This window comes from Oryzias latipes, chromosome 13 (assembly GCF_053564925.1).
Source record: "Oryzias latipes strain Hd-rR chromosome 13, Olatipes_Hd-rR_3.1".
Lineage (NCBI taxonomy): Eukaryota > Metazoa > Chordata > Actinopteri > Beloniformes > Adrianichthyidae > Oryzias > Oryzias latipes.
Window position 1 is genome coordinate 9,400,785 of NC_136249.1, and position 18,121 is coordinate 9,418,905.

At 41.2% G+C, this 18,121-nt stretch overlaps 1 protein-coding gene across 10 annotated transcripts in view; it reads right to left on the reverse strand.

Moving 5' to 3' along the window:
• Window positions 1-18,121, reverse strand: part of fli1 (Fli-1 proto-oncogene, ETS transcription factor) — a 34,811-nt gene that overhangs the window by 12,996 nt on the left and 3,694 nt on the right. Inside the window, exons 1-5 of one of the 10 annotated variants that reach the window (XM_078929739.1) lie at window positions 14,740-14,910; window positions 14,567-14,622; window positions 10,645-10,856; window positions 10,255-10,406; window positions 8,944-9,147 (exon numbers count right to left, since the gene is read on the reverse strand). In XM_078929739.1, coding sequence (XP_078785865.1) covers window positions 8,944-9,147; window positions 10,255-10,406; window positions 10,645-10,856; window positions 14,567-14,622; window positions 14,740-14,779 — 664 coding nt within the window. In that variant the 5' untranslated portion in view covers window positions 14,780-14,910. Of the gene's footprint in view, window positions 1-8,943; window positions 9,148-10,254; window positions 10,410-10,644; window positions 10,857-14,566; window positions 14,623-14,739; window positions 14,911-15,092; window positions 15,212-15,257; window positions 15,738-18,121 lie in introns of those variants that run through there. The other 9 variants (XM_078929738.1, XM_004075864.5, XM_011482908.4 and 6 more) reach the window with 9 other exon arrangements.

Genomic DNA, 18,121 nt, shown 5'->3' on the forward strand with positions numbered 1-18,121 from the left:
ACATGCAATGCTGCTGACAGTGGGGCCCATGGTGGCAGACCAGGGGTCTGTTTTTTTAGGGGGTAGCAGGGGGATGAAGGAGCGGGGTGCTTCACAAATGTATTCCCACCTCCTAACCCCTCCTACTTTTACCTATTCCATAGCACCCCCAAGGCTCTGGGTCTCGTTTAGAAAGCTGGGGGCCTTGGAACAGGGGAGCCATTGTATGAGGAAGGGTCCCTGCACAGCAATCAAACGCAGCTCCCCGTACAAAAATAATTCCACACGCAGAGTGTAAGCACAGAGGGGGCAAATGAGCCACCGAAGCACTGTCTGTGGAATGAGAGAGAAAGTGTAGAGGGATGAACAGACAAGGAGAAAACCGGGGGGGGGGGGGGGGGTGTTTGGGTTGTTAACCCTTTTTCTAAACGTGCCACATATGTGGGCTGACCCAGACAGGCAAACAGGCAGCAATGCAGAGAAAACCTCAAACCATCCCGCAGAGAAATTCAGGACGGCTGCAAAGCAGAGAGTGAGAGTGACTGAGGCAGAGGGGGGAGACCACAGCTGACTGCCTGGTAGAGGGAAGTCTTGGCTGGGCTGCCTATTTATTTGGACGGCTTCTTGCTCTCTCAGAAAACAAACATGTCCTGGTAATCTGACAGCACAGTAGGGGGACTGGTTGATGTTCAGCCTTTAGGACCCTCACTTTGCCTTTGCTTGTCCACCCACATCTGCTCAGGGTCTGTAAGATTACATAAGATCCGCAAACATTTTTCTTGTCTCTCCTTCCTATGACTGATGGGTCTTTTGAAAGTCTAGTCTTTCTAGTTCGACATGCCCATGATATTAATAGATTTTTTTTTTTTAATGTTGTGCTGGTAAAAAATAAATGTCACCTTTGTGAATAATTCTGTGGTTATCCCAGTGAAAAGATCTTTGGGTGGAAAAAGTGCCAACTGGCCACCAACCATTCTATTAAAAGTAAAGACTAATAATCAACAAATCCAGAAAACAGCAGCACATAAGTGTCTCCTGAAATACCACATTTCAAAGCAGAGAATTGCAGCCTGTTTAAAAAATAGTATGCATATCTGTTCCTTATTTTATAGACTCGTGAACAGTGGAAAAACGTACATTGAAACAGGTCAAATTATGTTAAATGAATATGAATGAAAGCTGCTGTGAGAGTAGAAGCCGTAAGAACTGGACTGAGAAAGTGTCACCCATAGAAAATGGTTTACTTCCAGCTCCAACAAAGTGACGTCAATTCAGCTGTCATTTATATGGTGATATGGAAGACGCAAAGTTGGAGCCAAAAGTCATCAATAAGCAGCAATTCGTCCAATAGGTCTAAGTCAACGTTTCTATTCCACACCCCTACCACCTGAAAGCTGGCTCTTACTTGGCTACACGGAACCTGTCACTCAAACATTCAGCAGGTTTAATGTGGAGGCTAGTAGACATTATTTTTTTTTAATGAGGCATCTGATTGGTCAGTTTATATCTTGAATAACTTGCACCACAGCAAAGATATCATGAAAAAAGTGATTATCAAGATGTTAAAAAAAAGGTATCAGAGAAAGAATTGTTCTTCTGCTTATTTCTCTATAGAAGTCTATGGGAGTTGGGTTTTTAGAACCCGAGGGGTCAGTGGTAGAAACATGCAATATGGTTTTATTCATCAGTCAGATCCTGTGTCCCAAACAGCAAACCAGAACTATCAAGATGGGAAGTTCTTGCAAAATGATGGTATGACTCAGGTTGTATTATTTTTAGGCTGATAAATGGCATCAATGTTGTTTCATTTAACTTATCCACTCTCGGTCCATTCATCTTCTTAACCGTTTATTCCCTTTCGGAACACGGGGTTGCCGGAGCTGCGTAGGCAAGGGATACCCGCGACTGGTCGCCAGTCTGTCGCAGGGTAGAACATCCTCAATCACACATCCATTCACTCTCACACTCACACCTATGGACAATTTAGAGTTGCCAATCAACCTATGTAGCATGTTTTTGGACGGTGGAAGGAAGCCAGAGATCCTGGAGAAAACCCACGCATGCACGGGGAGAACATGCAAACTCCACACAGAAAGGTCCCCCATTGTTGGTGTGTTTTTCATATCCCCCAGCCGGGACTTGAACCGGGGGCCTTCTTGCTGTGAGGCAAGAGCGCTAACCACTGCGCCACCGTGCAGCTATCAGGCTCCATCCATTAGGACACAATATAAATACTCAATTTAGAGTTTAATTACAGTTTACACTTTTTTCTTCTTGACAATCAAGAATCAATCTCTTCACATTGGGCTGTTGTGTGGTGTTATCAAGCCCTGCCTTGCACTCTTTAATGTAAATGTGATTGCATTGCGAATCAAGAGGAACCAAATGTTGCAGTTTCATAAAAAAAAAAAAAAATACTGGAGGAAAGTGGTAAAATGTAGCAACTTCCTAAACTCCATGTTGGGGGAAAAAAATCTGATTTAAAAACACAAATAAACATTTAAAAAACACATTCCAACATTTATATATGTATTTATATATGTTCTCTTCAGTGCTACCAAGTTTTAAACGCACTTGATTCCTTTTTATCTTACAATGTGGAAAAACAGACAGTTATCATGTTTGTCATTTGTATACATACATTACATACATTGTATATATATATATATATATATATATATATATATATACAGTGATCCCTTGCTATAACGCGGTTTGCTTTTCACGGTTTCGCTACTTCACGGATTTGCATCGTGCATTGTGTTCTGCATTCTGATTGGCTAAAAAGTCCCTCCGCTTCTTCTCTACCTGTGCGTCAATATCGTTGCAGTTTAATATGTACACGTACGTAAATCAGCTTGCCAAATTTTCATTACTACGTGCAAATTCTCTTGATGGTGGCATGTCGGTGTATAAGGATCTTTTTGCAAAGCAGAAAAAAAAGCGACAACACTGCCTATCACTATGTTCTTCTCCTGAACAAACACAGCTGCACCGCGGGCTTCAAAAGAAGAAAACACTGCAGAGTGGAGTCAGGATGCAGCGGCTCAGACTGAAGAGCAGTGAAATACACCTGAGTCACTATTTGTCCCACTGTACTTTGTATTTTTTTCATAATCATTTTAAATTTTCTCCCGTTTAATCCAATACTCGGGTTGCGGTGGGCGGGGCTAATCTCCGCGATTTGAAGCCTTTTGTTTACATTCATTAAAATTATTATTTGACAGTACAGTACAGAAGTTATTTGTTGAAAAAAAAGGTTTCTAAAGTATTTTTATTTGTGAAACAAATGCTTGAGCCTGTAAATTGGTTTGTTCTTTCTTTTCAATGTATAATAGAATATTTAATTGTATAATAATAGTTTAAAAAAATAAAGGTTTCTACTTCACGGATTTTGCCTATCACGGGGTCTTTTTGGAACGTAACCCCCGCGAAAAACAAGGGTTTACTGTAGATTATTAGGACAGTTACTTCTTGTTTCTGCTTAATTTAATGATCCAGTTACACATGACAGTCTGATCATTTAATGCTGCGCATTACATGCAGCATTGTGGTAAGGCCCAAAGAAAGGGGGGCGGCGGTATAATGCTTGTCTGTGACTGAGCATAATTACAAGAATCAAATGTACAACACATGTGTCAGACATCTCACCACACTAATGCCTTCCAAATCCTGTTATTATGCACAAAACCACACAAAAGGCTGTTTTTGCTTCATCAACTACACTGAAGGACGTAAAATGATGGATGGAATGACAAGGGGGAGTGAGCCTGACAACAGGATCACGTTCCATCTCTTTCATTGATTTTTAAGAAGGCAGCAACTTAGAGCTCATTAACCTTGACCTCAGAGACCAGGGTGTTCTCCAAGAGAGGGCTTTGAGCCTGATTTGAAGCATATTGGAGTGAAAACACATTTCTTGTATCGGGGTGAACACTTACAGTTGCTCTAAGAAGGCATTTAGAGTTGTGAAAACAGTGCTAGAAATAACTATGAGAATTTATTGAACTCTGCTTCCGTTCTCACCTTCACACGTCTGAACAACAGCTGAATAAAGTTAGTTTGACTTTGGCTATTGTCGGTTTTGGAAAATAAAGACTTTTCTGGAACAGAACCTTGTGGAGCTGGCTTAAGTGACTTTTTTTTCGTCCAGCCAACACTTTTTAAGGCTGATTTATACTTCATGGCATTCTGCCATCACATCAACCGTATTACGAAAAGGCGTTATGTATACTAAGGCTGGCCGGTTTCTTCCAACTGTCCACAATAACTGTGATGTACTTCTAAGTGATGTTTTGATTAACTATCTGAACCTAGACAAAACCAAAGTGCTTTTTTTTGGTAATCACAATGCCAACACAGAAATCAGAATAAAATATTTAAAATAAACACCTCAATCCTTACAGAAATCAAATTTGTAGCGGTTATTAGCGATAACAAACTAAGTTGGAAGCTGCACATCAGCCACATACAAACTAAAATTTCAAAAAGTATTTCAATCATAAATAAATCGAAATATACATAAGAATACAGCTGTAGATAATTATTGTACTTCTCCGTAATATTAACATATTTCATCTTCTGTATGGAAATTTGCTGTAATATTTTCTAAAGGTTTACTACATCCTCTCTTTTTACTTCCAAAACGGGCCATCAGAATTGTACATATAGCCGGTGATCTTGATCATACAAACAATTTATTTTATTAATCCAGACATTAGACCTGCAAAATTAACTGCAAATTTATCGTCGCCTCGATTTCAAGCTGTGCAATGTCAAAGTCAGCGAAAATCGCAATAAATGGTAAACTTTAAATGTGCTAAAACAGCCTTACGGCTACTTGAACTATTAAATGAATTGAATAAATCCCTCTATGCATTAGACCAATCAGATGGAGCCCTTGACATTGTTGACCAATCAGATGGAGCTTTTATGTTATGTATATATATATAAAAAACAGTTTTTTCCCTCACAGGGCCTCTGGAGTCTATCCCGGCCACTTGTGGGCAAAGGCAGGGAACATCCTGGACAGGTCACCAGTCTGTCACAGGGCAAGTCACACACGTATGCACACTCACATTTACACCTAGGGACAATTTAGAGTAACCAATTAACCTATGAAGCATGTTTTTGGACATTGGGAAGAAGCCGGAGTCCCAGGAAAAAACCCACGCATGCAAGGGGAGAACATGCAACTCCACACAGAATTTATAGCTTCAACATACCAAATAACTATACTTTTTAAATGCCTATGTCTGTACTCTAAATTCAATAACAGCCTTGTCTTAGAAATCATAGGAATTGGAAACAGCAGTTTTCTGGATTAGGTATTCTATTGGTTCGAAATGAGTTCAGGTTGAATGGCGCGATGTGCACGCAGTTGTGCAATGGGCATAAAATTCCAAACGTGAATGGTGTCTCCAGCTCACGTTACATTTTGCAGCGATTGCGACTCGAGCAATTACAAATCACTATAAAGTACTGGGGCTTACAGTATTAGAACACTGTTAAGTGCCATAGAGTGGTGCTTTTTTTTTTTGCATATAAATCGAGGTGGAATCATCCTTAAAATGTCCCTGTCAGAATGGATCATAGGGCAAAAGTTGGCACTCTGGACAGGTTCAGTCTTATTTGTCTTTTCTTTTTGAAGGCCATTGTAATGACAGTCAAGTGCCTTCTACATTCCCTTACCGAAGGGTTCGTTTTCTTGTTTTTCTTTTGTGTGTTGCACCATCTCTACTTGACATGCATCTCTGTGAGAAGTTCTTTTCATTCCAAATTCTAAAAATGTGCCAAGCATCATCATCATTTTTGTTTTGTTTTTTCAAAAAGCACATAACCTCTAAGCACTGAACATGAATTAGAGCTGAATTTAAATAAATAAGATCCACATCCACCTATGCCAATGGGAGTATACATTCTGGTTGAGCTGTAGTGAGTGTCTGAACCCCAGTTGTGATATGAGCAGCCGCAGACTGCTCCGTAACGGTGGCTGAGAGCAGACAGCTAATAGTACAGGGCGCAGGGCCAGGCCATTGAGCCCCACTGCACCAGCGATAATCTGCCAATAGAACAAACTAATGCAAAGGGAGCTCAATAAAAAATGTTGTGAAGGGAGAAATAGGAGAGAGAGAGAGCTCCCAAGACCTTTTTTTTCCCCTACTCAGCCTGCAAGCCCAGATGTTTATGGTCTGTATAAACTATTGAGGGCCCACGATTGTCCCCCCACTCTGAGGAGAGCAGCAGCAGAGCAGAAGCCGAGACTTATCACTCTCCCTTTCCCTCTCAGCCTTGTCTCCCGAACTGTAAATCCATCCAGACACACAAGCATTGGCGACAGCTGGGAAACAGAACCATAGCTATTCTCCAATGACACTCAGTCATAACTGTCTTAAACCATTTCCATACTCAAAAAATACTTTGGCCCACAACATTTTTTCAATGCTCTTTAGCTGTCTCTCACTCAAAGGCTCTTTTTCTTTTTTCAAATAACTACGGTACACTTCTTGTGCTAAATATGTATTGCTTCATTCACTTTTTCTACCCTGTTTCGTTAGATCTGCAGCAGATCTACTCTTGGCATTCTCTCTGCCTTCTCATTCTCTCAGTCTTCCCTTGCATCTATGATTGTTGGAAGATACTGCAAATACTACACAGTCTGAGGTTTGTTGCTCTGCTCTGCTTCCAGCACATGTGGTATCAAACCGACCTACATGGGTGCGATAAAGCAAACAGTCCGTGGTCCCTCCCTGACAGACTAATTTGAACAAATTCTCAAATTGCAGCCCAAATTGAAAGCACATTGGGGTGTGGGCGGCCATCACTTATAAAACTTTGGATAAGTGACCAGCAGCGAAGCTAAAATAATGCAACTACCCTTTTTACTGTAAGCAGCTGGGCAGCGAGACAGATGTTGGGCTTGCACTACAGTGTGGGTGTCTGAGCAACAGTTGTGCACATGACGTGGCAGGAGTGTTTTGTTATGGTATGGCTGTAGGGCGTGGAAGTGTCCTTGCCCTTTGCCAAGTGTACATACAAGGCTTAATGACACAAAGGAATGTTAATCAGAGCTTCAATAAACAGAACCAAACACACACATAGTGCACACAGATGTTTGAAGAAAAATGATGATTGGACCATCCATTTCTTGTAGGGAGGTTTGGGGTTCTGGACTACTTAATGTGGTGGTAAGACGACATCACATGACCTATATTCACTAATGCTTCCTGAGGTTTGGCTCAACCCTGCCTCTTTTTCTCCATTTGTCTGCATTCTGGGGGCTTGTCTGAAAATTAGCTCTAATGACTGAATCCAGAAGTCTTTCTTTCTGAGTAGAACCACGTTCTAATCTTGTGTTTGTTTGTGCTCAAGGGGAAGGGAGAACAGCTTTATTCTACAAATCATAAGCCTTGCAAGGCCTGCGTTGTACTGCTATATCTTTCACGCTGTCCTATTTTCAGTCTTTACATGGGCTAATGTACTTTAGCTATAAACCATAAACAGGCTACAACACCCACGCATGAGAGCCTACATCTTTTTGGCTTTTTGGGAACAAATCCAAGGCAATTTTAAATGGCGAGTTGAGAAGATTCCCAAGACATCTCTCCTGTCTACAAGGAACGCGAAGTTGAAATCATAACAAGTGCTGCCATGGCCAGATCCATAGTGCAGCGAGCCTAAGCCATCTAAGTCCTGCAGCCAGCGGCCATAATGAAAAGTGCACTGCAGAGTGTGCACATTGGCTGTCAGACAGATCCACCCGCTGTAGAGCTTCACAATGAGGCCGTTATACTCATGGCAAGCATCTCCCTCAGTCCAGACCTGGTGCATGGAGAAAACTGTTGACATTAACAAAATGCAAGAACCATTACATCACATCAAGACTTCTTGCAAGTTTTAAAGAAATGTTAAATTAAGTCAAGCTCAGAGTCACTCCCACTTCTTAAGAAAATAACAACACTTTGGACAAACTATACTGTACATGTGAAACAATCACATCAGTCAAGATTTTCTCACTTTTATAGTTAACAGTGGACACTAAGGTCTTCGTGTCTGAACCAGGCACAGCTGTGTCTTCCAGCTAAAGCCACACCAGATGTTGCATCTTATGTCAAAATGTCATTTGCATGCAGTCTCTGCAAACTGGCTTCGATTCCTTCCAAAATCATATGAAGCTGGATCACTCTGAGGTCTCTTCAAAGGTAAAAGGCTCAAATTTAGCTGCTGCTATTGCAAATTGCAGATCAGCTTTCTCTGCCGTGCAGAACATACAGGCCTGGTTCAATTCCTGAGGCAATGCACCTGGGCTTCATCTCTCTCCCTGGACCATGTGGAATAATGTACTGCAAAGTGTAGTGGGAGATGTACCGGCAGTTGATGGTTATCTCAAGAAGGGAAAGAAGCCCTCTTAGTCCACATTTCTTTCGTAGCAGAGTAACTATTATGTAAAAATACCTTCAAGAAAAAAAGTTGAGCAGGTTTACCAATGATCGAAATGTCTACGGTTCAATCCCTGCTCCCCCCAGTCAACCACTGTTGTGTCCTTGGGCAAGACACGTCACCCTCCCAGCCTCCAGTGTGGCTCTTTGCTGTGTGAATGCGTATAAATGTTTTAGTGATGGTCAGATGGGCCGTAGGCATAAACTGGCAGCCATGCCTCTGTCATTCTGCTCCAAGGCAGCTGTGGCCACATCAGTAGCTTACCATCACCAAGTATGAATGATGAGCGAATGAGTATTGGACACATTAAAAGCACAGATAAATCCAATCCATTATTTTTATTCCTAATCAGATTCCAGCCTGTTTGCAAAAAATGGTTTTGCAGGCTTTATAGGCAACTCTTTTTCCATTTTGTGTTCTTTCATCAGTCTTTCATCAAACTCATTTGAGATTAATGTCAGAGTGCAATTTTGAAACTCTTATTTTTAATTAATTTCTGTAAAGATATACATATGGTGAACTTACTTTCCCTGAGGTAATTGAGATGTGACAGAAGCACTTCTGCGTTGTACATGGTGGTAAGCCGGAGGAAGTCCTCTTTGCTCATCTTGCAGAGCTCTTTGCCGTCTGTGTTTTGAAACATTGCTGTGTCGATCTCTAGCAAGCCATACTCCTTGATGGCCCACTCTAGCCACTGGCGTACATGGTCATGAGACCACAGTGAGGGATCTGCAGAAACCCACAAGCAGACAGTGTGAGTTCATTGTGGACACTTCATGAGTTTAACTGTCCTTCAAAGATGAAACGTCAAGTAAAAATAGAGATAAATTAAGTGTCAACTTCAAGTTTGTGTTAAATAATTACTCCTCTGTAAATGTCATTCAAGCAGATGTCTCGTATATATTTTCAGGTACTTTTTCAGCACCATGCTATGCCATTTTTGGACTTTGGCCATTGCAGCAATAAAGTCCGCTCAAACATGTGAATGCAGTTTTGCCAAACAGCTTTCACCCTGATATACTGCAAAGCAAATTTAGAAAACAACCTCCAACTCAGCATTGGCCATTTTGTGGCATTGAGCAAACCTGTTTTAAGTGAATAGATGAGTAACTGTTCACGTCATTCAATGGAAAACTTTCCAATACTCCCCTCAGCTTTAATTATATCATTTATGCGTAGGAACCAATTATTCTGAAAATACTGCATAGAAAAATATTTTCTTTTCTGGAAAGCGTTAGATGAAATGCCAAAAAAGGCTGAATTTAGTCCAGCAATGAATTTGACAGATTTGATAGAACAGGCATGGCAACACAAAGTATTGCTTTAAACGCTTCGCAAAAGCATTTAAAATAAAAAAATACAAATGTTGGGTTTGAATTCCTTCACTATTTACTACATAGTGCACTGTATAGTGTGTTTGCCATTTTGTAGAGCTATCCAGATCTTTAATTCCAAAATCGAGTGCACTAGAAACTGAAGTCTATGCGAAAAATGAGTGTGCATCAATGGTCACTAGACTGGCAAATGTAGACCACAATGCATTGCGTTTGAACCATTTTTTTTATTAAAAAAAGGATTTTAATGTATTTCTTATAAATCATTAAAGTTTTCGTCCATCAACACAATGGATTCACATGTACTTTTCGTAAAATGTCTTATAAATGAGAATAGGTTTATGAATCTTCTTTGGCAAAGTAGTAGTTAGAGAGTATAGAGAAAATTCACAACAGTAAAAATGAAGCGATTTCATTCAAGGGTTTAATATCATTGCTTTCCACCTTACATGCAGTGACTTGGCAAACACGACAGGTGGCTTGCTCAAAAGCCCATCCTCACCTGCAGGTACAATGACCCTCCTTTCATTGGTGGTCATGTTGGGAGGAGGAGCGCTCTTCTCATCCATGTAGTTTCCATAAGTCATCTGAGATGTGTCATTACCCCCCACAAGCTTATTGCATTTACCCACGCTGCAGTCCACAGGAGATTCTCTGCTGCACAAACACACACACACATATCCTTAAAAACATTATCGGCAGATAAATTGAGTTGTGTTACATTTGCCTTATTACCAATTGACTTTGGCACAAGATGTGTAATCCCTACACTTGACTTGCCAAGCATATCAAATACCAGAAAAGGCACGAGTTACATTTTGAAAAATAAATTAAAAAACAGGAATAGCTTTTTGTTGGGTTTGGACTACAGAGTGTAGTTGTCATGTCATACCTGGAGCCGTTCATGTGCTCATACTCTCTCTTGACATTGACCCGCACAGGTTGGTTGATCCACTCCTGCTGTGGGGGTAGCGGGTTTATTTTGTGGGTCTGGCCATAATCCTGTGTGCCAGATGCAGTCATATCTGTTTTGGGAAGAGGGGCAGCAGCAGCGTACGGAGGCTCGAATAAGGACTGGTCTTCACTCACCACTGATAGCGCCTCCTGGGGGTGAAGAACACAAATACTTGGTATGTTTTCAATCCCATTTACCAAGATATTCCTAACACGGATCATTGCACACGATGAAAATAATATCACTTTTTGCTAAGATTTAAATTGGAAAACGGTAAAAATCGACAAACATGGAAGCAGATTTCTTTAAAATGTTCCCATATATTATGGGATGAAATCATTTGTTTATATTATGGAACTTTAAGCAAAAAAAGTGACAAGTATCTGGCACCGTTTCTGGGTCAAAGTCTAGAAGTAAGTCATCCAGTCAGCTATTCAAACTTGCAAAGAAGTGCGACATCACAGCCCCAGTTCAGAATCAGGTAAACTTGCATTTCACCTTCTACAGACACCCTATACTTATTTTCAGTATTTCATCATAATTATAAATAAATATATATAGTATACAAGAATATAGAAAGACACTTTTCCCCCACTTCCAACATAACAGCTAACATACAGCTTTAAAGATATGGTTAAAAATGAAACGCTGGCATAGCCTCTACATTTAAGTAAAGGAGGACCCACATTGTATTAAATCAGGAAATAATGTGAGCTTTAAAAATAAAGATGCATGCTATGTCTACGTCAAATAGGTGAGAATTGACATTACAGCATAAAAGTTGAATCCATTTTATCATCAAGCTACCAAAGGCACCAGCAATCAAAGCTCAAGTGGTTTTTTAAGATCATGCAGAAAATTGTGAAATCCACCTTTCAATCTCTTGTGTGTGATTTTGTTTACTGTAATTATGTGCAGTTATAGGTCATATCACAGTCTGGCATCCTCAGTAGTTTGTGTATACAGTTCATGTAGCAACGATAGCTTCCTGTTGATGTCAAGATGACTACCATCATACCCACAAGGGTGTATGACAAAGCCGTAAGATAAGATGATCCAGGCATCCTGGTTTACACATTAACACAGACACTAACCACAAAAATTATATTTACTTTCAATTTAAATACATAATAACAACAAAAAGTCTCCAAAGCAGCAGAAAAAGCCAATGTATCAGATTGCAAATCTAACTTTCCATGATTCTTGAAGTTGAACTATTTCCTTTTCTGAATAACAGCCTATTTTCATAATTTCAGTGGACTCTGCGATCCCCTTTCTGGCCCTGCAGGGTTCATCTTGTCTGATTGCTGGACTTCCCTCTGCAGCTGAAGACTCAACAGAAGCAGGGGCTCACACTGACCTCTCTACTTTGGCTCAGCTGGAGCAATGTAAGTTTATTAAAGAAAACAAACTCTGAAACTTGTGGAGCTGGCCTTGATATTGTGTGGTTTCAACATGCTCCTTGTGTGATATCAATAGTAAAACACGTTTTTTTTTTGTCTAAAATCTACCATTTAGATGCCACTTTTTGTACTTAGCAATGAAAAATTCAGACAGACATAATTTTCAACTGAAATCCAAATTACTTATGAGTCAGCGCTTGCCTTAATGCCTCTGTTCATTTAAAGAAAAAGGCTAAGTATGAAATGAAACCAGGCCACTGCAGGCCTGAGAGGATTAGAATGGGTTCTGAAGTACATCTGGATCTGCTGCGGGATCTGATGGCACAGCTGAGACTGAGACATGTCTAATCCCAAAGACTGACTTATTTCATTCCAGTATGCCACAGGGCAGCAACTACTGGATGCATCAATATTTCCAACATACAGCTGCTCCATTCTCAGAAGTGAAAATGCAATTTTCAGCTTCACAATATAAGCCTTTTGGTAGACACATCATGCAAAGATAAATGTTTCATGTTAACAAAAAAGTGTCCGACATTATGATTCAAATATAACAAATACACAAGGCAGCTCTTCTGCGATGTTCAGAAAGAGACATTAAATCCATCCTTAACTCTAGCTTAATTTGTCACGTAATTCTTACGAAGCAGATCAAAATCTCTTGCGTAAAAATACGCAAGTTGGTGATCAGGAACATCACTGATGGTCAAATATATTACTCAAATTCAGGGAGAATTAGGATGGATGAGACATTTTTAAAGGCATGGCCCAGTTGATGAATTAAACTTTTTTTAATTTTCCTTTAAACGACTATTTAGGGGTGTATATGGGAAATTAGGAAAATAAATGTCAACTTTTTGGACTATTTCGGTCTCAAACGTCAAATTTAAGAAATGAACCTATTCAGGGCATTTACACATCTGTCTTTTTTTGTCTGTTTTTTCTACTGATTTCATCAGAGGATCCATCACAGTCTGGCAGTGAAACACATTATCTTAGCTGAGCACAGCAGCAAGTTTGCTCATGATAAAGTGTGAAATAGTGAGAGAATGTCTTATTACAGCCTGATAAGGACTTTGGGAACTATTAAGACAGTTACACGCTATATTTACTGTGACATATCGGCCTCTGCAATTGGAGCAATGATTGGCATACATGTATCAAGATTGCAGTGGTTTTAAACATAAGCACTTTGTAGGAGAGAGGATGAAAGGCTGCCAGTTTGCTGTTTTCTTTATATCTTTTGAGAACACGTGCACCACCAGAGAGGGCAACAGGCAGTTACGTTTTGCTACATCTACCAGAGATAAGTTGCTCAACATGGAGCAATGTCGGAAGTAACAAATTTCCAAAAAGATCCATACCAGATTTGATAAAAAATAAAATAAAGGTCCAAATGATAAATGCGCGGTGCATTTCAGTACCAAACGTAAACGAAAATCTATTTCTGAGCCTTTTGGGTACTCCAGACAAAGGAGGGAAAGGCAGCAAATAAACCATGTTCGCGTTTGCGAGTGCCATCACAAGCTTTGTGTGAGTGTGACACCTGCTGGGAGCCACCATCGTCGCGCTGTTTACATCAGCTAAGCCAGTCTCCTCAAATGCGTCACGACGCGTCTGGAGCAGACTTGGACATGCACGCAAAAGCTTCACATCCAGACTGCACGTGCATCTGTTTGGCGTTCACACACAGCCAATCCAACAGGAGCCGCACGGGGGGTGGGGGGGGGCATTCCTGTCTTTTGTTTTAAGGAGAAAGAGGAAACCTGTCAGGAAAAGATAGTGTATAGAGCAGGAAGCTCTCATGGTTAGAGAGTCCTTCCTTTCTTTCAGAGGGCATGAATGCAGCTCCAGCAGCCGTTCATTTACACCCAGGTACTCGATTAGGACTCTGACTGTCACGACTGCCTGCTGTGGAAAAAAATAAAAACTGCAGGGAAATGCACATCATCCTGTAGCGTGGCAAAGGCACGACCAAACAAAATCCGTGGGCGATGATTGTAAAGCCTAAAGGCGCAGACAATATAGGCAAGCTGACATTTGTTTTTGTTTGTTTGTTTTTCACTTTAACACTCTTCCAAAAATGCACACCACACCCAACTTCTACAAACAAGCTGCGTTAAAACTACCAAAAAGGGCAAAAAGGAGACCCCCCCCCCAACAAACAAATTCAAATCTTTCACAGCAGAAGCAATCCTAAAGAACCTGCACTTTTTTTTAACCAGAAGACTCCTTGAACGCATCGCAGGAGTAACTAACTTGCTATTCAACATCTGGAGCCAATGGCCAGAACGCATCTGGATTTAGGGTGTAAGGACCAAGTATCCACGGCTAATGTGGACCAGCTCTCTGACAGTTTCACCTCGTTTCAAAATAGTTGAGCAACATCACAAGGAGCAAGCCGAGGTATCATTGTGAAGTTTTGCGGTTCAACGTATTGCAAACTGTGGAGTTACCAAATGACAGCTTTCCCTCTGCTGTTGTACAAAACTGTCCGGCGGCGGAGGAGGTTCTGAGATCATGAAAGGAAGTAACAAATAATGTGTTTTTATTTGTCAGACAACATTAAAAAGCCATATTTCTTGACCCATGACAAGATCTCTGTAATGAGCCGGGCGATGTGCCACACCGCTGTTGCGCAGCTCAACGCTTCGTATCCAGCGGTGCATCCAATCCAGGTTACTGCCCAATTCCCGCTGCCCGCACTCAAAAAAAAAAAAACCGCAGAGCCAACGGGTTCATTCAACTTTGGCAAGAAAAAAAATAAAAATAAAAATTACAACAGCAAAAAAACCTCTAGGTGTTTCGTGTGAACAAATCCTTTGTGCCTTTCCAGACGCGCGTAACGGTGCGCCTGGACCCGACAGTCCGATCTGATTTATGAGCCAGTCCTTCCGAGTCTCCTCAAACCCGGCGGTTTCTTGCGAAAGAAAAACAAAAGTTTACACAGAGAAGGAAGAAAAAATAGCGAAAGTCTGTTACCGCTTTCAGACCGAGGCAAAAAACGCGCTCATCGTCCGCAGACTGGAGGTCCCAACTCACAGACCGACACACAGGGCAGGATTTCAACCCATTGCTTGAAAAAGGAGGCGCAACTCCGAAAAAACGGTCTCCCACAAACTCCTACTCCCCGATCTCCACCCTTACCTTAATAGTTCCGTCCATTTTGCGCAAATTTTCGCGGACCCCGACGATATTCCAAACATGACACGCTCCTGAATTAATTCCAGTGGCCGGTATGTGGCGGAGAGAAAGAGACACTTTTACCGGATTGAGTTTTTTCTTTCCTCTAAATTTGGGAAGTGAAGTCACCACTGTTGAGAAGGTTGAGGAGGAAGCTGTGTGTCACCGAAAGCCCTGCCTTCAAAAAAACAGCAGGATACTGTCCCAGAGAGATAAGCAGGGAAAACAATTGAGTGTTCGCTGCGCTGTTATGTTTTTCTGCTCGGAAATATTTACAGGATGGCTGCTCGCGCCGTGCGCGGCCATTGCTGTGTGCGTGTTGTCGTGTGGATTCTTTCACAGCAATGAATGTCGCAGCATGTGGTGTGGAGGGGTTTGCCGTTTGCCTCGCTTATGAATTGTGTCCTCACACATTGGACTGAGGCTTTCTGGAAGGACTTTTACAGTCCTTCCAGCCTCTTGTGCCATTTTTTCAGGCTTTGGATTCACGCGTCTACATCCTATACTCACATCTGGCCATGCCTCCCTCCATCCCTCTGTAAATCCGACTAAGCGCAGCTTCCATCTATTGGAAGGGGGTAAACCTCAAGCTTGAATAAGGATACGTTTTGTTTTTCAGGCTTAAAGCCAGAGATGCATAAAATCAAAATGTAGAAACCCAATACCTATAGCGAGAATTTTGTTGCTTTTCCTTCTATTTTAGTACTTTATTTTATTGTATTTAAAGTCTGCTGCTTTCCTGCAGAACCAATAAAAAGGGGGCACCATTACTTCAGGGTGTGCGACACGTATCCAACTGCTACTTCACAAACATAAAACTGCAGCAAAACATATTATTATTATTATTATTATTATGTTTTTTAATCAATGCTAAGTTTCTCCACATCCACTCAGATCTCCGAAAAGGATTTGTCAATCCCCACCCCCCAGTCTAGGTCTCCCCCCTCCCTCGTCTGCTCTATGAAATTACCCTCATCAATTAAAGCGCAATTCCAACGCAGATGCTGGAAAAGGAGGAAAAGGAGCCAGGCAGGTCTGAACGTGAGCAGACCGTCAAAAAGAAATTCTACCAGGTCAGCTTTAGTTGGAAGTGTTTATTTAAATAAGAATTTTTGACATTGTTTCTTTTGTTTTAAGCGTTTTAAGAAGGCTAGGTACATTATATTAAAAAAGAAAAAAGTATGAGGGTCATTCCACCAGCCGAGGATGGCAGTCCGAACGGGCATGAAGAAAATTTTTTTAGGATTATGCAAAAATCTGCATTTATTCTTCCTCTTCGGTCAGAATGTCGTGTTTTGCTTTGTATTTTGTTTCCATCATTGTTGGGGGTTCTGCCTTTAGCGGCCTCTCAGTCACCAAACCTGCGCTGCTGCTGCCACTGACGGCAGGGCCGGCCTGTCTGTTCTCCACTTGGGGGTCTGGTGGAGCTGTGGGCCCCCACCCTTGGGACTACCACATCTGGATCCTGCTAAGGGTCAAGGCTTCTCCTGCCTGAGGCCATTTCAGACTGGTGTAATTAAGGGAGACACCTTGTTTAACTCTTCAGTGACTGACTTGGATTCTTTTTTGTTTTCCTTTGCATTCCAGCGTCCTTCACATCCCTTTTTGTTGCAATGTGACTAAAGAGGCAAATTCTGAAATAGTAGATCCATCATGCAGGGATCTGAAAGTAGGAACTGAAATACGTTTCCTAATCCACTTGTTTGGATTCATGACAACAGCTTCCATTCATGCATTTATCTTCATTTCAAGCCCACATGCAGAAGCATAGTTGTGCCAATATTTCAGAAACCGTTTCTATAATTTGATATTATTTTACATGATTGGTGTTAAATAATATAAATAAGCTTTGTTTTATTAAGCCAAATCAGTACAAAGTTCAGCAAAAAGTCCACTCCCTGTATCTCAGAATACCTGCCATAACTGCCATGCAGCTTATCAGGGAGATTGTGTGGGCAGGAAGATCATCATGAATACAGTGGTAACAAACACTTTGGACGATCTATAAACAGATGCAAGTTGGTTTACACAGTGAACCACAGAACATCTGGCTTGACACTGGATCTAGACAGCCAGACATTTCTTCTTACACCACGAGCCAGTAGCTCTACTGTCTGCCGTTGTGGCAAGAAGCCAAATGTGGGCGGACACTTTGGTGAGTTTCTGTGCTGCAGCTTTTCAATTGTTTGTGGCTATCTTTTTTTTTTTTTTCTCATCAAGGCTTATATGAAAGTTTGAGGCATGGAGAATCACAGTTACAGGATATGGCTGCAGGTTTTACAAGGCAAAAAGAAAAACTCCTCCTGGCTCTCTCTGCTGGGTTGCATTCACCTCCTGTCACATCCTATTTGCACATTTCTGAAAGTGTTTTTAAAACCAACAGAGAATAGAAGCACCGTGTGCTTTATTTAGAATGCACAGTTGTTCCCACGTTGTTTTTGTTCCAAAAGAAGAAACCAAAAAAGAGATATGTTTTCATGTGCAAACTTTCCTTTTTATTAAACTGCAGACTTGTATTCAAATCATTCCTCCTCTCAGGCTAAAAGACAGTCCCAGTCAAAATACTGAGGGCAAAAAGTGGAGTCTGCAGCACATATGAGCACGAACTGTCTGGCCCCTCGCTCCAGGCCATAATTAATTTGAGATTTATTTTTATTGGAGAGTTCCAGTCTCGCCAGGCCTTAACCAAACAAAACCAAATGCTGGGCAGTGCATAAACTTGAATGAGAAATATTTCTTTTTGAGTTCTGAATTGAGGCGTGCCACATGTTGACCAACATTTCAATGACTGTGAGTGCGCAAGTCAGAGCAGGTCAAAGAAAAGACAC